Source organism: Dasypus novemcinctus, chromosome 15 (genome assembly GCF_030445035.2).
Source record: "Dasypus novemcinctus isolate mDasNov1 chromosome 15, mDasNov1.1.hap2, whole genome shotgun sequence".
Taxonomy (NCBI): domain Eukaryota; kingdom Metazoa; phylum Chordata; class Mammalia; order Cingulata; family Dasypodidae; genus Dasypus; species Dasypus novemcinctus.
In genome coordinates, this window is record NC_080687.1 from 40656182 (window position 1) to 40677499 (window position 21318).

Here is a 21318-nt window from a genome sequence, read left to right on the forward strand (position 1 = left end):
TGAAGAGTGCCTAAAACATACGTCTCAGCGTCCTGGATCCATTAGCTTATGCTAATGAACAGTGCCTCATAGTTGTTTAACTCTGAGAGCAACAATTCACAGTCAATAAGTTTTTTTTTTTTAGAAATGCAGACTATATCCTAATTAATTTTTTTTTAAAAATTGATACTATATAAAAAAATGTAAAATACAGATCGGTAAGGAAATTATGCTCCAGGCAAAACTGACCTGTCAAACTGCATGGAAAATACTGTTCCTAGAGTTCTGTAAAATGGGGATAATAATATCTACATTTCTATAGATTGTAAGGATTAAATTAGTTGAAGCAAATGAAGGGCTTACAATAGTGCCTAGCACATAATAAAAGTTTAATATAGGTTAGTATGTGGTTGTTTATTAGTTTCCTAAAGAAAGCCAAATGAAGCTGACAATCAGAAAAAGGCATTTTCTATTAAAATCCATACTTTGGCAAACGTGATGTAGAATTCCCTTTTTAGTGTACTTCTTTCCACTGTGATGATCTGGTAGAGTCCACAGCCTAATGATAACGCGAGGCAAATTCTTAAAACAATTAGAAGGATCCCTGCTAAGTTATGGTGTGAATAGTAGCTGTGATGACTGGTATCTTCAAACTGTTCCCAAAGTAGCAAAATACTCTGCAAAAAACAATATTACATTTAGAGAAAAGATCATGTCTACTCACTATAAAGTATTCTTTTCAACTCTTTGTAAGGATTCCTTTAAACATAATGTAAACATGTCTGAAGAGGTTTTTTTATTTTTTATTTTTTTTATATTTTTATATTTTTTATTTTTTTTTAGTTTTGAGGAGGTTTTAATCACACTACAAAGGTTGTTAATTACTAAAATATAGGCATAGTCTTCCTCACTGATATTCTAGGCTAGGAAAAAAGGTATTTTCAAATAAGAACACATATTATAAAAGATCGAAAATGCTATTACCATGATATAAATAAAACATTCCTAAGGATGAAAATAAATTAAAATGTTAAGAGAATAAATATAAACTCTTTTAAATCCATCTCCTTTTTACTTCAACACCATCATTAGGAATCAAACGGTTCTGCACTCAAGCCCACTATATCAGGATAACTTTCAAATACCTAAGTACCTCTTCTAATCTAGAAATTAACAAGTCAAAATTGTTGATTTCAGACTTCACTCTTCTTCTAGGGTAAGTTCCCTGGGTAAAAGAGAGCATATTTTTAGTATTCACTATAAAACAGGGCACTGGTATTCACCCTTGTTTCTTTGTTGACCTTTTCCCCCCATATTGTTACTATAATAGTAAAAAACTCAGCAAGTTCCTTATTAAACTGTTCCCTAGAAATTCCCTAGAAATTCCCTAGAAATTGCCAACTACTTTCCGTCCATCTTTACCAAACATAAAACACTAAATTACTAAGTTTTTGCTCTCATGCATGTCTGTAGCCCTCTGTGCTTTCTTCATTTTTGAACGCAGCCCTTAAAATTGAGTCTCCAGTGGTTTCCCAAGAATTTAGATCAAAACTCAACATTAAATCCTATTTTAGGTTTTATGAAGTTTACCAGCAACCTCTTCCCTTCCTAACTCTCATACCTTACTACCTTCTTGGTAGGTTAACTCTTTGACATTCCACAAACATGAAATTTCCTCCCTGGGCTCAAATTATGTTCTCTGTTACTGAAAATATTATTCTTCCATTCCACCAAACACCCATCTAAATCCTTATCCTAAAAAGTTTAACTTTTTAAATATTTCAACAAAAGACATGCTATTATAGAACTACCATTTCCCATGATTCACATCTTTACAATCCCAACTCCATATTTTCACATACATATGTTAATATGTGATCTGTTATCTCTGAGTTTATATAGTCTTTGGTTACCTGCCTTGTCTGGGTTGTTGATGGAGACCAGAGCTATGTCTAATCTAGTCTTCATAAAGGCTCACATAAATTCTAGGGTAGTATCATAATCTGCATTCTCAATTCACATTTGTCTATGAGAATGAATTAAAAGTACAATGAAATGATAATGAAAATTCAATTTTTAAAAAGCTATTAAACAAGAAATGAGAATCTAACCTGATGTTAATGTTACTCTCCATAAGGTCATTCTAATTTCCTGGATCAAAAACATTAAGTTGGTAGAATTTGTCCTTATTTTAACCACTTCTAATTCAGTTCTCTCTCATTAGCCCTCTCTTCCTGGTATTACCTCCTTCTTAAACATCACCACTTGTGATATATTCTCTTTTCCAGGTCAACCATGTAAATTCAATACACCTACATTACTCAGCATCTAACGCACTACATAAAAACGAATAAAGCGTGGGCCCTACCCTTAATTAGTGAGTTTTAAAATTTATTTAATGCATTAAAAACTTTATATTATAATGTCTTTCAAAAGATTTATTTATCCATTTCTCCTCACCCCCTCATTGTTTGCATTTGCTGTGTCTTTTTGTTGTTTGCTGGATTTTTTTTTAGGAGGTGCTGGGAACCAAACCTGGGACGTCCCAAGTGGGAGGGAGATGCCCAATTGCTTGAGCCACCTCTGCTCCCTGCTTGTTGTGTCTCTCATGTTTTTGTGTCTTTTGTTATCTCATCTTGTTGTATCAGGTCACTGTGCCACCCATTGGGCCAGCTTGTTATACTCCTTGCCTTCCATGAGGCACCAGGAACTGAACCTGGACCTCCCATATGGCAGGTAGGAGCTCAACTGCCTGAGCCACATCTACTTTGCTATAATGTCTTTTACAGAGCCAAAGTGTGTATTTTCATCTATAACTAATATTGGCCACAAACACAGTATACATATTTGTTTATATCTTTCTTTCTTATTTTTTTATAAATATATTTTATATAGGCATATGGATATCCTAGAATAACGTCAATCCTACTGCTATGGGGGAAAAAGCATTATTTTTCATATTTGCTTTCAAAAATAAGATCTCACACTTTCATCCTCTATTTTGCCTTTTACTTAATTTCAGATATTCACTTGAATTCTTATGTATATAGTTGTAGAACAGTATCTAAAGAGCTTGGCCAATGAATGACTCTCGAGCTCACTTACTCATTCAATACTGAGTACTTAGTATGTACTAGAAAATATCAGAAAAAGCTATGTTGAGTAGGAAATGAGAATCTAAGCTATATATTAAATGTACTGCTCTTTATAAGCTGACAGGAAATTCAAATTCAGCTAAGTTACAATTAATTTCTACAGTCTACCTATACTAGTACCTAGTAGATTAACTGATTATTTGATCTACTTTTCTTTAAATTCCTACCACAAAATGACATACATTTCTCATAAGTCCAAGATTTCAAATTTGAAATGCAATAGATTCAAATTTGCATTTATGAATATTGCAAAGCAAAAACATTTAGTATCAACACTCACCTGTGTTATGACAATGAATACAGCAATGCCGGTGGATGCAGGAGTAGAATCCCACTGGAGAGGTCTGCTTTGAGACTTCTTCATTCTGACTATAGTCCAACCCATGCATAAACTCAGAAGTAGGTAAAGCATCTGAATTTGAGAGGCAATCTCAAAAACTGATGAGAAATGAAAAGCAAAGTCAACCAAGTTATCACAATACAGAGAATTTGGTCCTTTTTGCATTTAGAACACCATTTTTTAAAAAAACCACAAAATACAGGAATTTTCAAAGAAAAGCAAGGGAAATTCAACAAGAAGAGATATATGTAATAATTCTCAAGAATTACATCTTAAGAATTATATGTTAAGATAATGCCAATAGACCTATTTTTAAAAATGTGTGTATGTCTATATTGTATTCTCTATTAAGGCCAATCATAATTGTCTTCCTATCTCCTCTTTTTTTTTTACCTTTTCTAACTATATAATCACTTCCTTTATAACCCATTGCTTATTAAAAGAAACAGATTTTAAGTATAATTTTTGAAATGTCGAGATACTAGTCCCTTAATTTTTTGTGTTGTTAATTTTTTGAATGCTGAACTTAATGTGAAGAGTATTTTTTTATTAAACTATTAAGAAATAACATGACAATAAAATGCAGAACCACTTTATAACATCCTGAACACAAATGAAATGTTCCATGAATTAGTGTGATGTGCCACCAGGTGGTCATCACTTACACTGCAGGAAACCTACTTTTTAAAACATTGGTTAGTAGCAATGCTTCAATATATGTTCATCACTTGTAACAAAAGTAGCACACTAATGAAGGATGTTGTTAATGGGGAAAAGTGTAGGAGAGGGAGGGGATGAGTATATTGGCATCCCCCTATATTTTTGATGTAATATTTTTGTAATGTAAGGTTTCTTTAAAACACTTCCATTAAAAAAAAAAAAGGATATAACCAATTGCCTGAATTCAGTCGAGCACTAAAAGAGAAGAGCAAAAAAATCTATGTATACTTCAAGTTCCTTACATATTTGTTTTATAAGCTAATATTTAGTGATCAAAATAAAAGGTTATCTCTCATTATAGCATACTTTGATTTGGATTTTGGAATAAACTTGATCATTACTTAACAAAATAAACCTTTCTCCAAATTGCCATTCACAACTTCAAAGTTTACAACTTCTCTTCTTTTATATGAGGATATTCCTGCAAAAACAGGTAAAACTAGCTATAGTGGAATAATTACATTTACAAGCTGCAAGCCATATACCTGTTAATGATACATCTTTTCAGATATATTTCAACAGATATTTCCTGGTCTGCTGTCCAAATTGGAACGGGACACTCTACATTTTATGCTTATATATTTGAAATAGTGAATTCTGATAATTAACTGTCACTACATTTGAATGATAAAAAATGTCATGGCATTTCCAACCAATCACACAGCATAGATTTTAAATGACTGTGCTGCCAATTAATTTCATTAAATATTTTACAAATACTTAAATTACTTAAATTCAATTATTTAAATAAAGATGTTACCCACGGGCATATTCCTACATAAGCTGCTAATAAGCAAAAACAAACACCTGGGAAAAAATCTGATTTTTCCGGCTCATTTATTTACCAAATAACACATATATGGATATAATTTCCAAAGGTAAAACACTGCTTATTTGTTGTTGAAAAATAATTGTAAGTAAAATACACAGATCATTTAAAATCCCATTCTGTCTTGAAATTTAATCACTTATTAATCAAGTGTTTTATCAGGATTACTAAAAAATAGTAACACCAATCTTACAGCAGTTTTTTTCCCCAACTTTTGCTTTTCAACCTTTAGTGGGATGCTAGACAGCCTAAAATACCATTTTGTATATAGCAGACATTCACAGAAATTCAATAGTCCTTGTTTTCAATAATAGTTTTGTCATTAATTGGCTTCTGTGTGCTTTGCCTCTGTGGACCTCAATTGCCTCATCTGATATGCATAAGCTAAATTATTTTAAGGTTCTGTCCAGTTTTTAGATTCCATGATTCTTTTAAACACTCAAAAGTCATCTAAAAGAAAAGAGAAGGAGAAACCAAAAGTCTAGATAATGCTCAAAAAGGATAAGTTCCTCTTGACCATGTGTAAGAGGTAAAAGAAGATGTCTTCTTCACAAGGAAAACAAAAGTTTCTTGAGGTTTTAGAATCTTAAAATAGGCAGCAAGGTCAGGATGAGTGAGTCCTGAGATGATTAGACAGAGATTACCATAAAATACCTTACAGAACTGTGATGACACTAAAAGAGAAATAAGGAAAGGTAAAGAAAAGCAAACCCTAGGATGGTTTCATATTCAGAATTTGCTTTTTTAGAACAAATCTTAAAATTTCCAGGATTAAGAAAGGTATATGCCTGATGTTCCTCTCAAGTTCTCAAGTTCTCCTTAAACTCATGATTTTAGGAACTTTTACATATATTTTCCCTAACCTGTTTAACAGAAACATTACTTCACATGAGTTCTTCTTGTAAATGGTGAGTGAGGTCAGCTTACTTATAGGTGTGAATTCTACAGCTTTGGGTAAGAAATTGAGGAAAAGTATCAATGTAATAGAAAAAGGGATAATGTAAAGAAAAAAAATTTTAACTCTGGGGTTAGAAAATGTGGCTTTGAGCCTGGGTTCTACTACTCAACAGCTAACTGACATTTGGAAATTTGCCTCATGTTGCTGAGCCCAGATTTTTAAATTTACAAAATAGGGATAAGCATTCCAACTTCACTGAGTTTTTAATCAGAATTAAATGAGAGAATGTATATAAATATGAAAAACAATGAACACCTACACACATTACCTATTATTAAGAAAACAGGACATCTGGGAACTGAATTTATAAACCTCTATTCATTTAGGTTGAATTCTAACCAACTGTAGCCTTAGACAGAAAAACTTTATTGCAACAAACAAGCAGCAGACAGCAAGTTTAAGTTTAAAAAAATGTTCAGAAAAATACTCACATTCTGCCAAACTTCCCATAAAAGGTACCCCTATTCCATCTTTGGAGTAACTGAGGAATTGCAAAAGACAGTATTAGTGTAAATTACAAATGTAAAAAAATTGTTCATAATCAAAGCAAGCATAATTTGGGTGGACTAATTAGGATTAATTAGATGTAATGATGAACACAATTTCAGTGGTTTTGAGTTACCTGGAGAAATGAATGTAATTAGCTAAAGCTGAACCAGCTTGTAACAGCAATGCAGTTGTCAGAACCTTTAAAATCATGTGCATGGGTCCTCCTTTCTTAATAGCCTGCCACAATGTTTGAGCATAAATGCAAGCAATCACAAAGTACACTAGGACTAGGATGAAAAAGAACTCATGTAACCCTGTGAAGAGAAGAAAGGGAGTTTGCTTCAGTAAAACAAAGCCAGTTATAGTGTTGGGTTGTTTTCAAATTTTCCTGTCAATATATTTCCAGAAATTGTTTTTTTAATTGGAGTTATAGCATTCATGTTTGTATAAGAAAAAATGGGACATTATTAAAACAATTCCCTACTTTGGGACAAAATTTAGGTTGGTGCAAAAAGTAATTGCGGTTTCGAATTGTTGAAATTTGCTGTCTGATATCAGCATGTATTCTTAAATGTGGTTATGTTATACATCGTTTTAATGTACGTTTCGTGCTTTACGTTTTTTTGCTAATGACTTATTACTTGCTGTTTATTTTATATTTATTTTAGACTATGGAAATGATGTTAGACAAAAAGCAAATTCAAGCGATTTTCTCATTTGAGTTCAAAATGGGTTGTAAAGCAGCAGAGACAATTCACAACATCGACAAAGCATCTGGTCCAGGAACTGCTAATGAACGTACAGTGCAGTGGTGGCCCAAGAAGTTTTGCCAAGGAAACGAGAGCCTTGAAGATGAGAAGCATAGTGGCTGGCCATCGGAAGGTGACAATGACCAAGAGAAAATGATCATCGAAGCCGATCCTCCTAAACTACACGAGAAGTTGCCAAGGACCTTAACTCGACCATTCTATGGTCATTTGGTATTTGAAGCAAACTGGAAAGCTGAAAAAGCTTGATAAGTGAATGCCTCATAAGCTGACTGAAAAATTTAAAAAATCATCTTTTTGAAGTGTTGTCTTCTCTTATTCTACACAACAACGAACCATTTCTCGATCAAATTGTTACATGCAAGAAAAAGTGGATTTTACATGGCAGCCGGCAATGACCAGCTCAGGAGTTGGACCAAGAAGCTCCAAAGCACTTCCCAAAGCCAAACTTGCACCCAAAAAAGGTCATGGTCACTGTTTTGTGGTCTGCTGCTGGTCTAATCCCCTACAGTTTTCTGAATCCCGGTGAAATCATTACATTTGAGAAGTATGCTCAGCAAATTGATGAGAGGCACTGAAAATTGCAACGCCTTCAGCTGCCATCGGTCAACAGAAAAGGCCCGATTCTTCTCCACGACAAGGCCTGACCACACGTTGCACAACCAACACTTCAAAAGTTGAATGAATTGGGCTACAAGTTTTGTCTCATCCACCATATTCACCTGACCTCCTGCCAACTGACACCACTTCTTCAAGCATCTCGACAACTATTTGCAGGGAAAACACTTCCACAACCAGCAGGATGCCGAAAATGCTTTCCAAGAGTTTGTCAAATCCCAAAGCATGGATTTTTACCCTACAGGAATAAGCAAACTTATTTCTCGTTGGCAAAACTGTATTGATTATAATGGTTTCTCTTTTGAGTCATAAAGATGTGTCTGAGCCTAGTTATAATGATTTAAAATTCAGCCTGAAACCATAATTCCTTTTGCACCACCCTAGTAACTATAAGAAAGCATATTAAAACAAACTAGTTAAATTCAACCTGTAAAGCTGTAACTGATCATGTTGCTTAAAAAAAAACAGTAAAAAACAACTTTGACATTCAGTTAGATATACTTTTTAATCATAAAATGGATTTTTATAAGAAGATTAGAAATGGATCGAGACAGTCAACAGTTTGATAGCCCCTAATAATGGTTCTCAAATGTGACCACTGAGAAATGCAGATTCTTGGGCCCCACCCAGATGTACTAGAACAGATACTCTAAAGGTGGGGCCCTGCAATCTGAGTTTTAACAAGCTCTTTAGGTGATTCTGATGCAGCAAATGGGAGAACCATAGATCTGCAATTTCCGGGTATCTTAAAGTTCCATTTGACCAAGCTTCAAAATAGGTGTCATATCCAGAGGCCCCTTCTGAAGTAAACTGCCTACAGTGTTTGTCAGAGAGGAAATCCTATGAAGACCATGTGACGGAATTTATAGTTGACTGAAACTATAGAATCTAACCAAACAGCAATCAACCTGAAGACTGGCCACTGGCCAACAACATAACTTGTTTCTCATTAAGTGGGTTAATCATATTCTCTCCTGGGAATTCAAAGTACAAAACATGGAAAGGAAGCAGGGAATAGGAATTGAAACTGAAAGGGCATCAGAGGCAACTAGGCCATGTTGAAGCCAAAGTTCTGAGTGAACAGAAATTATGAATAAGCAAAGGGAGCTGGTCAGTACAGAGATGAAGGAAATAAATGTGCAGATTTTACATTAAAAATGCCATAGACTAAGACATGGATGCCTGTTATAGCTGCCTCTAGTTCTTACTTGCAGCCTTTCAGTACAGTCTTTATGTATTCTCTTGAGAAACACCCACTTTTCCGAGTTATCTGGACTCTTTACTGAGTTTTCATTTTTTCAGAAATTTCAGAGATTTTTAATAAAGAACCAGAAAGCTAGCTTTGAGGTTAATGGCTGACATATACTTGATTACATTCAGAGATATTCCCTTATATAAAGGCTCCTACATTCTAAGTAACACTGGTGTGTGGCTATCTCTGTTGAATTTGTGGATGAATGATGTACATTGCAATCACTTCTATTCCAATTTTGAACACTGCACCTGCTCTAGTTTCTTAGTTGGGGTAAACTTCAATCACTACACAGAGAAGGGAATACTTCCACTATATGGAAAATAATTTTGGGAAAACAATCCCAAAGATACAAATGAATAGTAGGAAAAAATAGTCAATAAGCAAGTCAACCTCAATCACATTTTTGGCATGGTTAGGAAAAAAAGAAGAGGCAAGAAGTATTTCAGCCACTGGGTGTCTCTCCTGCTCCACGTGTATATAAGTTTCAACAACCCAATTCTCTCCTCCAGGTAAAAAGCATGGTTAGCCTTCAGGAAGACTATACAATAGAAGGGGCATGCTTTCTTTTTAAACTCCTTATATAGAAAAGTAGTCCTGCTTAAATACAATGGGCCCACTGGGAGCGGGTGTATCTAAGTGGTTTGAGTACCTGCTTCCCATGTGGTCCTGAGTTCAATCCCTGGTACCTCTTAAAAATAAGTAAATAAACAAACAAATAAATAAGGGGCCCAGAAGTCCAGGGTTATTATAATAATGGAACAAGACAGAAATTAGAAAAGCCAAGCTTTAACTATGGGTCAGAAAAATTCTTCATGCTATTCCATGTTTGAATCTTAGTTTTTATCTTTCTTCTTAGTATTAATAAATTTAATACAGCACTTCCAATAAAGAGTATTTATTTATAATCTTTTATAGAAAATCCATTATAAGGTAAAGCTTCAGATTCCATTAGGATACAAATCCATCATGAAATGAAAATCCTCAGATCACAGAGTAATCAGAATAATATAGGAGAGACTTTTGAAATTTGACATACATCACCAGCAAAAAGTGTTTTAGGAGAAATAGCTAACATTAGTAACCAACAACAACAAAACAATTATTTCATTGAGCTATCAATATATAAAATTAATTGCACAAGGACATTTCTGCTGCACTTTGCTCAATGACTTTTGTATAAATTATTCTTACCTTGACCCTGCCCACAAGATACTTTAAAAATTAAATGCCAGTTTTGCAGTGTCCTTTTAAATAAATCTCATCTAGAAAAAAGTCTCTCTGTTTACTCCCTTCAGCTACCAATTTTATTTTTGTTCTATCACCATTCTTCATAAGAAAGCAAACTATGTTTGTTCACTTAGAAATTAAAATCTAATTTTAAAACAGATGGATACTAAGTGTTAAATCCTACCTATACACCAAAGAAGAAAAACATTTAATGGGAATGTAACATGTGGTAAATACTTAAAAAGAAATGTGTAGATTTTAAGCCAAACACAAGGGATGAAGCATTTGCAAAATTAAGTAGGTAGAAAATTCAGAGGACAGCTTAATAAATTTGGTCCCAGCTAAATGATGGAAAATTGGAGAGATGAGAGTGGAGAAGGAGGTGAAGGTGAAGAAAGTTTTGGGTCATGAGTCAACACCTGTAACAAACATTCTTGGATACCCATCTACTACCCTTCAGCTCCAAAGTCCTCAAGTGTCAGGAAGCATATTCTGATTAGAGTAAACTAATCAGAGGAATTCCAATCCCTTGCTAGGAAAAGGTAACTAATCTTTTATACTGTCAGATTGGTCTACCAATTAATTAAAGGCTTCTTTATGACATCTTACCTTACAATTCTTTTATGATGCTATACAGCAAGGGCATGTGACTCAGTCCAAGCCAATGAAATATGATGGGGGAGCTTCTGGGAAAGGTTTCCTCACAAAAGGGAAACACTGTCTCGTCTCTTCTCTTCCACTGGCTGCTGTCAAAACTAGACCCATCCCAATCAAGATGGTGGAGTGAGATGCTACAGGGTTCTGTCCCCCCCCTCCACAGAAGCTTTGAACAACCAGCGAGAACTGGCAGAAACATCTTTTTAAAAGCTCCAGGAAACATTTAAAGGACTGCAACTGGGTGAGCACCAATTCAAGAAAGATTTCACTTTAAAGCAGTAGGATCTTAAGCAGTGCTCCCCTGGCAGGACCCTCTCACAATCCCTAACCTGTGCAGATAGCTGGTCTGGGTTCCGAGGGAAGCAGAGTAACCCTTGTGTACATACTGGGAGCATGTATTTCTGGCCCATTCTGCCTGAGGGTGGTCTTATGTATTTATTTCAGAACTGCCCTGTGTGTAGAAGGCGGTTTATGGAGCCCTCCTACTCTTTGGGAGAGAAGTCAAGTCCTGCTGTCTGGGGCAAGGAATTGCCAGCCCTAGGAGGTAGAGTACCTGAGGCCCTAAGGAAATGGATTTCTAAGGGAGAGGAGACATTAGTATCTGTGTACACAGGGGAATTCTTAAAAGTCTCAAAATGAGAGGCATTCTCAGAAAATATTAGGGAGGTCCCTACCCTTTGGCAAGAAGCTATTCTCATGCAAAATCATTGTATGAATAAGCCCTGAAGGAGAGTACTTGCAATAGTCAATCTGCAAAGACTCTTAAGGTGTTTTCTTTTTTTCCTTTTTTTTTTTCTTAGTTCCTGGCATTCAAGGAAAACTCGGTCACAACACTAGCTAGTTAAAAGCTTAAGAAACAGATGCCACAGAGTCTCAATTCCGGTGATAACACCCTAAAATAGCAAAATGTCCAGGTTTCAACAAAGATTATAAAATATACAAAGAAACAGGAAATGATGGTACAGGCAAAGAAGATTAAAGCAAGAGACATCATCAACAAGGAGGACCAGACCTGGAATATAACAGACAAGGACTTAAAAAATGGTTCTAAATATGTTCAAAGAGCTAAAAGAAAAAACATGAACAAAGAACGAAAGGAAATCAGGAAAAAGATAGATGAGCACAAAGAGAATAATAATGGAGAGATGGAAATTATGGAAAGGAACCCAAGAGAAATGAAGACCATAGTAAGAGAAATTTAAAATTCCTTAGAGGGGTTTGACAGCAGATTGGAATTAGCAGAAGAAAGAATCAGTCAACTTTAAAATAAGAAAATTAAAACTATATAGTCTGAGGAGCAGAAAAGAAATGAAGAAAATTAAAGAGAATCTGAAGAATCTGTGAGATACCTTCAAATACATCAATATATGCATTCTAAAAGTTCCAAAGGAGAGGAAAGAATAAGGTAGAGAGAATATTCAAGGACACAATGACTGAGAAATTCCCAAAGTTAACAAAAGACAGAAACATATACATCCAAGATGCTCAACAAACTCCAAACTCAAGTAAACCCATGTTATAATCATGTTATAATCAAACTATTGAATGTCAATAAGAGAATTCTGAAAGCCTCAAGAGAGAACATATGTGTCATATACAAGGGTGACTATAAAATTAAGGGCCAATTTCTCATCAGAAACCAAGGAGGCTAGAAGGCAGTGGGAAGGCATATTTAAAGAGCTGAAAGCAAAAAACTGCCAAACATCAATTCTGGCAAAATTTTCAAAATTGAGGGAAGGATTAAGACATTCCCAGACAAATAAAAAGCTAAGGGACTGTGTCACCACTAAGGGCCCTACAAAAAATGCTAAAAGGAGTTCTGCAAGTTAAAAGGAAAGGAAGATAGACAACTGAGACCACATGAAAAAACAATGATCTCTAGTAAAGACAATGACATAGGTAAATATAAATACCAGTTCTATATATTTTTTTTTTTTGGTTTGGGATTCAATGTATAAATATGTAACTTGTGACAAGAAGTATATAAAGATGGGGGTATGGGGGGTACAGGAAGATAATTTATGTATATTATCGAAGTTAAGTGGTATCAAAGCAGATGGACTATTACAGATTTAGGATGTTAAAGTTAAGCCCCATGGTAAACACAAAGAAAACATCAGAGAATATGCAAACTCACAGAGGTAGAAAGAGTACAGATATACAAGGGGTAGGGAGCAGGGGCAATGAGGAATTAATGTAAAATGAGTATAGGGTTTCTGCGTGGGGTGAAGGAAAGTGATAGTAATGGATGGTGGTAAGGGTAATGCAACATTGTGACTGTGATTAATCCCACTGAATGATATGCTTGGGAGAGGATGGGTTGGGTTAAGAAGATTTATGTTGAATATATGTTTCCATAATTAAAAAAAAAGAAAAAAACTAAAGAAATAATGACAAACGCAATACATGATAAAGGATGGGATTTAAGAATGAAGAAAAGGCTGAAAAGGACATAATTGGGACATAAGAGAAAACTGGAATACTGAATGTAAGTTTTATATAAATTTTAATTTTTGAACTTGATAATTGCACTTAAGGTAATTATGTAAGTGAATAGCCTTGTTCATAGGAAATGTACATGGGTGTACTATGTGTTCAAAGAGTACGATGTGTAAAACCTGTTCTCAAATGTTCAGGAAACCAGATGGCAGACAGAACAATATGGCAAATGTGGCAAAATGTTAAAACTGGTGGATCTGGGTATCTGGGTGGAGGGCTTAGTGTTATGCTGGAGTTCTCTGTATGGAGTTTTTATTGTTTTTGCAACTAGCCTATAAGTTTGAAATTCTTTAAAAATAAAAAGTTAAAAAAAAATAGATATGATACCCAGAACTATTAGAGTTAACTTCGAACATGAGGGAAGCTAGACAGAGTTGACAGTCAAAGAACAGGGTAGAGAGATGCTGAATAAACCACCCTGAGAAGGCACAGGAATAATTTTTATGTAAGACACTTCATTTCTTTATTGTTCATATCAATTGCATTGGGCTTTTCTGTTACTTTAAGTAAAAAATATTCCAACCAAAACAGCAACATTTTACCAGAACTAAATGGACTTGAAAAAGAAAAGGGATAAGTGAAAAACGAATGAACACATTTGGAATCTTAAAAACACTGAGAAGGCAGATGTGGCAGAGCCTATAATAAAATTCCAATGAAAATTAGTCTATATGCCTTTAGATAATAATGCTTTCACTCTCAGGATTCTGGATATTTCTTCTGTTGGCCTCTAATAAGAGCACAAATAGTTAATGAGAATTCTAATTTTTTAAGAAGTTTTATTTTATTATACCTTATAGCATTATATTCCTATTTAGTATATTGTCAAATGGCTTCAAACTTGCCTTAGGTTTTTTATGTTTTTACAACTCAGAACAAGTCTGTAAAATATAAGGTTAACCAAAGTGTGATTGATATAAAACACAACTGATTTGAAAGAAAATAAATGATAAAAATTTAAACAAAAATACAACATTAATTGCAGTTATTAACACCAGGTTATTCTAATGCAAACTACTCAGATAAATGGTAAATCAATTTCAGTAAAAAGCAACCAATTTTCCTACTCAGGATAGATAATTAGACAAACTAGCAAAAGTTTCTAAAATGAACCAATTAGAGATTATTCCCTGGCAATAAATTCTATTCCCAAGGTAAAGTTCTATTACTATACCTCTTAAAGCTCTCTTTTAAAGCCAACACATTACCAAAACAATATGGAATATGGACTTTTAGATCAGTAGGTCTGCATATTAGAATCAACTTGGAGCTCTGTCAGTGGGCTAAAATCAAATCCAAGTCTCTGGGAGGTAGGCATTTGTAGTTTTTAAAAAATCTCCAGATGCATACACAGTGATGGTTGAGATTCACCGATTTAGATTTCAATGCAGAATTAATCGCAAAGGATTTTTAAGGCATTTTAATCAATTAAATTATTTAGTTTATAGGCCATAACAAGGTTGGGTACTTTATGGTACTTCTGTCACTTTTTAATAATAAATCACTGCAGGTTAGCCTTACACAGAATTTCATGCTTAATGAAAATACATATTACAGTGAGGTTTTTACTCCTTATTTAAATACTGTCACTGGCATAAACAATGCACGTTCCAGCAACTATAGGAGAGCCTTACTCCCTGTGGAGTTCTTACTTGTTCTAAAAATAAATGCTATATGAAATAATGATGTTGTATGGTTAAAAGGGACCTTAAAAGCATTTCAGTCCAACTAGCTATCCAATGCTATCAGCTGACCTGTATTTTATCATTACCTTTCCAAAATACAAAAAATAAATATTCTCAATATCTTTTTATAAAGATAAAAAGAAATGGTAGGATTCAGATAACTTCCAATATGATCTACATTGATCCAAAGTATCACTAACTGAAATTTAGACTTTAAGTTCATTTGCATCAGGAGTACCTGGAGAAGTTTACACTTCTGTCATTTCTTTCCCAGAAAGAACTTTTAAAAGCAACTATTTTTCATGTTTAGTAGCCCACTCTGCCACTATGAATATATATTTTTCCGCCCAAAAGATATATAAAAAATGTTTACTCCTTCACATATTACTTGTGACCTACTGTCCATAACACATACTCCTTGAGTTGCTTGTCTAGCCATGTCAATTCACACTTTGACCTAAACAATCTTGTTTAAACTAATGTACACTCATTTCTACCCCACTTCTACTCACCCCCCTTTATGGCCAGTGAGATGCAATGGAATTGAATTTTTCTTTGCACAGACTGACCTTTCCAAATAGGTAATGAACTCGAGACCTACAGATCTTAGTTTTCATTCTGACGTGTTAACTTACAAATCTATTATGATACTTCATAGCATATTTATTCTGAATCACAAGAAGTGAATCACTTTGGCAGAGCAGTACACAGTCAACCTAAAATGGTGAAAGAATCTTTTATGGGGGTAAATCTGACTCCTGAAAGCATTATAGACTTCAATCCTTAAAACTGTCACAAGCTCCAATGAAAGCAATCTCTAAATTCTAGCAACCTAGTGAACGGAAAGCATTTGAGTTTCTAATCTCAAAGAGTTCCCAATTTAGATGGTTCAATTTAACATTTTTCTGCTTGTAAAAAGAGTACTAGGTTATCATGAAAACAAGAAAAGTAGTTAAAATATAGAGAGGAAGCTAAAAATTATCTCTAATTCTACCACCCAGAATATGGCAACCATCTGTTAATATTTTGTTGTACTTCTGTTTTTCCTTTGCATCTCTGAACATAATTGAATCATGCACTTAAAAAATCAGTGTTTTTTTTAACCTAATACTATAACTATAAACATACTATAAGAAGATTCATTTAACCATTTCGCTAGTGTACATACAGGTTGTTTTAATTTTTAATATTCTAAAAAACATGAAGTTATTTACACATAAATCTTTTTCTGTATTTAGAACATATATTTAAATATATATTCTTACCAGATTCTCCAGCGCTAAAATGATCAAATGGATTCCCTTCAGCATCTGGATTTAGTAACATCATTTCAAATGATATATCTTCCACTTGAGAATTCTCATAGTCATCTTTGCATGTATATTTGTCTGCATAAAACACGTGCCACATTTGTGGATATGGAATCTGGGACACCGTTAGATTATGTTCAGTCTGATTCATGATCACTTTGAAGAAAAAGAAAATAGTACTTTCAAAGCAAAACTCTCAAATGTATTAATTGTTTTAGTCATATAATCAATTTGAGGTTAGAATCTTTTTGTTTAGTTCTTATTGCCTTAGAAACCCAAGCCCTTGTACAGTACTGGATTAAAATGCAAAAATCATAAAGGAGACAAAAACAGAATTTTTAACCAAAGGAATTACTATAAAAACACTATGAAGGACCAGAAATGAGTAGAATGGTTTCAATGAAAGTTTGAATTTTAACTTTAAATATTTTCAAAGTTTCCAAGTAGGTTTAGTGACATTTTAAAAAATTACATAATTGAATTAAATTGAAAATGGAGCATTCAACTTGGGAAATAACTGTATCTAAAATCTGAGGAAAGTGGATGTGGCTCAACTGATAGAGTGTCTGCCTACCATATGGGAGGTCCAGTGTTCGGTACCCAGGGCCTCCTGGCCCATGTGGTGAGCTGGCCCACGCACAGTGCTGCTGTGTGCAAGGAGTGTCATGCCACGCAGGGGTGCCCCCTGCATAGGGGTGTCTCATGTGCAAGGAGTATGCCCTGCAAGGAGAGCCGCCCCGCATGAAAAAATAGTGCAGCCTGTCCAGGAGTGGCACCACACACATGGAGAGCTGACACAGCAAGATGACACAACAAAAAGAGAAACAGATTCCCAGTGCCACCTGATAAGAATGCAAACAGACACAGAAGAACAAACAGCGAATGGACAAAAGAAAGTCGGGGGGGAGGGAGGCTGAGGGGGAAGAAATAAATAAAATAAATTTTTAAAATAAAAAAATTATAAAATTTATGAAGCACAAAACAAATGAAAAATATTTTAAAAATTAAAAAAAAAAGCTATGGCTGGCAAAGACCTTCATTATTTTTCAACATCTTTTTTTGGATTGGCTATTCTTTTAAAAGTTACTAAAATAGAAAAATAGAAATTACAGAAATATAAGAATTATTATACTGGGTCAGGTATAAGGTATCATAAGGCAGTATGATACAGTGGGGGAAAAAACTCATGGATGTTGGCATCACACAGATTGGTGTTTGACTTTTAGCTTCCGTACTTACCATCTAGGTGACCTTGGCAAGTTACATAAGCAATGGCAACTCAATTTCTTCATTGATAAAACGAAGAGAGTACATACAGCAAAAAAGTTGATATAAGGACTAAGGTATATAAGGCACTAGGCTTGCTATCTAAGATAGTTGCTGAATACATGTTAATTTTTCCTTTCACTTTTCTTTAAATCAGGTGGTTACACTAATAATTACTTATCAATCTAGGGTAATCCTGCTTCCCTCTAGGATATTTGGAAATGTGCGGTAACAGTTTTGTTGTCAAACAGCTGGAAAGATACTTGGAGGGGGGATGTGTGAAATGTCAAGCAACATCAAGTCTCACACAACAAATAACTCTTCTACCCCAAATACCCAAAGCATCCTATGTGAGAAACACTAAATGATGTCTAAGATCCTTTCTGACCATAAAACTATGATTCCAAACTAAAAGGCACTCACTTTTACTAGCACGAAGTTATAAGAGAATAGTGTCCCAAACACTAAATATAATGAAAAGAGTAAGAAGGAGCAAGTCTGGGCCTTACCACATATAAGTTAGTGACTTAGCAAATAAATCACTACTCTCTAAATTTGTTTCTTCAATAGCAAAATGGAGATGCTTGCCCAGTCTAGCTCAGCATTCTCGTGAGGAACAAATGAGATGATACTTGAAAGTCTATGTAGAAAGTAGCATTCTATACAAAATAAGAGTATTCTTAAAACATAAGCTTATGGGGAAACGGACTTTGGCCCAGTGGTTAGGGCGTCCGTCTACCATATGGGAGGTCCGCGGTTCAAACCCCAGACCTCCTTGACCCGTGTGGAGCTGGCCCATGCGCAGTGCTGATGCGCGCAAGGAGTGCCGTGCCACGCAAGGGTGTCCCCCGCGTGGGGGAGCCCCACGCGCAAGGAGTGCGCCCGTGAGGAAAGCCGCCCAGCGTGAAAAGAAAGAAGCAGCCTGCCCAGGAATGGCGCCGCCCACACTTCCCGTGCCGCGGACAAAGAAACAAAAGCAGACAAAGAAACAAGACGCAGCAAATAGACACCAAGAACAGACAACCAGGGGAAGGGGGGAAATTAAATAAATAAATAAGTCTTTAAAAAACAAAACAAAACAAAAAAAAAACATAAGCTTATGTTGGGCCTATTCCCAACTCTGAATCCACCCCTCCCCCACTCCATGCCAACGTATGAAGTCAAATTAGTCCCGCTCTTTTTCTCAATTGAAGAAAAAAAAATTCTTAGGAGATGCATGCTGAAATATGGAGGGGTGAAATGTTCATGACATCGACAGCTTATTTTCAAATGATTCAGTTAAAAAAATCAACACATGCAAATATAAAGTGAATGTAATAATACATTAACAAGTATTGAATTTAAGCAGAGGCTATAAAGACTGGTTGTACCTTCAGCTTTTCTGTATGATGGATAATTTTCATAATAAAAAGTTGGGAAATGTTATTTATAGTTTATCTTTATGAATGACATACAGATGAGTCTAGTTAAGATTCAAATTTTGAGGATGTGGACATTACAGTTGAGAACTGCACTCAACAGTTAAATTAGACAAGATTTTATTAACAATACCAAAACACTGCTTGCTTTGGCTATCTTAAATTAGCTGACATTTTATTGCTTTCTTACTGAGAGCTATAAGTAAAATTGTAGCAAGACTCTAGTTTCTGTTAAAAATTTGAATACCTTTAATAACAATTCAATATATGACTAATAAGTGGCTTTTAAAAGTGTTGGTTGCAATTCGGTAATCTGGTTCTCATATTTAAAGGCTCTACCTTGTTGCTGTTCTTTCACTTATACTATTTTCCCTTAAATAAAACAGTATTAAAAGTCAACCAGGGAGAAGCAGATGTGGCTCAAGTGATAGGGCCTCTGCCTTTCATCGGGGAGGATCCGGGTTTGCTCTCTGGGGCTTCCTAGTGAAAAAGAGCTAGTGTGCCTGTGTGGCGGGCCAGTGCCCGTGTGAAGAGCCGAGTGCCCTTGTGGCAAGCCAGTGTCCACGTGGCGAACCAGTGCCCACCTAGCGAACTGAGCGCCTGTGCAGCAAGCTGAGTACCAGTGCAGTGAGCCAGTGCCCACACAAGTGAGTCACACCGTAAGATTATGACTCAACAAAAAAAGAGACAAAGGGGAGAGGCAAGGTGAAAAACAACAGAGACCAGGAACTGAGGTGACATAATTGACATGGAACCTCTCGCCACATCAGAGGTCCCCAGGATTGAATCCCCATGAATCCTAGAGGAGAAAAAACGAGAAGAGAAGACAAAAAGAGAAACAGATACAGAAGAGCACAGAGCGAATGGACACAAACAGCCAAAACAGCAGGGTGGGAGAGGGGAAGGGGAAGGAGTGAGGGTGGGGGAGGGGGAGAGAAAATAAAACATACAAGTAAACCAGGGAGTGGATGTGGTTCAAGCAGTTGAGCACCTGCTTCCCACATGGGGGGTTCCTGGGTTTGGTTCCTGGTGCCTCTTGAAAACAAAAAAAGAACAAGCAAACAAACAAAAGAGCCAAAACATGTAAGCCAATGTGGCTCAGTGGTTAAGTGCTAGCTTGCCACTCACAGGGTCCCGGGTTCAATCCCCAGCCAAGGTATCTCAAAAAAAAAAAAAAAGAGTAGCAGCTGATTTATAAATGGGATTGTGGCTGAAAAGCGTAGTCTAGGGAAAGAAAGCTAGAGAATAATCTAGGGACTGAATAACACAGTTGACCCAGAGGTCGATGAGAACTGTGGTTGATGGTACAGACGCAATAGTGTCCTGTGAGCTAGAGCAGATGTACACTACTGCAGGGTGGTGGGAATGTGGAGAAGCATGGGAAAAATACATCTGGTGTGACCTATTGACTGTGGTTAACAGCAATAGTGTAATATTCTTGCATCAATGCCAAAGATGTACTGAGTTGATTATAGGGGCGGTATATGGGAAAAGTATGCTATGGACCATGGTTAGTGGTTATTATCTCATAATCTGTAACAAATGTTCTACCATGGAGTGGTATGTTGGAGAAGGGGTGTTGTATGGGAATTCTACACATGTGCATAATTGTTTACAACTTCTGTAATAAAAATACATTAAAAAAAATAATAGGGTGGGTTGGGAGAAAAACACACCAAATGTAAGATATGAACTATAGTTAGTAGTAATACTTTGACAATATTCTTTCACAATTTGTAACAAATGTTTTATAACAATTCAAGGTGTTGGTGGTAGGGTGATGTATGGGACCCCTGTATGATGTTATGCATGTTTGTTTCATAAGTTCACAACTTTTACTATACACTTATTATTTATGGATGTTCATATATGAATAACTTCAATAAAATTTTTAAAAAAAGAAAAAAATTAACCATTATATTTTCACCAACATACTTTTGATGTTTCATTTTAAGTTATATGACTTACATCAATCAGAAACAAAAGTGTGCTTTATAAAAGTGATAGCCACCTTTAGTTTTTTGTCTCGCTGCCTTTTTCAGCAAGCCTGGGAAACAAGCCTCCTGATAAAAGTACATACTCAGGGAAGCGGACTTGGCCCAGTGGATAGGGCGTCCCTCTACCATATGGGAGGTCCACGGCACGG

General features: G+C 35.4%; 1 protein-coding gene across 2 annotated transcripts in view; it reads right to left on the reverse strand.

Annotated features, from left to right (window-relative positions):
* The window catches only part of GPR180 (G protein-coupled receptor 180), a 35117-nt gene that overhangs the window by 6394 nt on the left and 7405 nt on the right, over positions 1 to 21318 (reverse strand). For both annotated transcript variants that reach the window (XM_058276504.1, XM_004457719.4), the window contains exons 3-7: positions 16444 to 16644; positions 6604 to 6784; positions 6413 to 6462; positions 3415 to 3572; positions 465 to 656 (exon numbers count right to left, since the gene is read on the reverse strand). In XM_058276504.1, coding sequence (XP_058132487.1) covers positions 465 to 656; positions 3415 to 3572; positions 6413 to 6462; positions 6604 to 6784; positions 16444 to 16644 — 782 coding nt within the window. The remainder of the gene's footprint in view (positions 1 to 464; positions 657 to 3414; positions 3573 to 6412; positions 6463 to 6603; positions 6785 to 16443; positions 16645 to 21318) is intronic.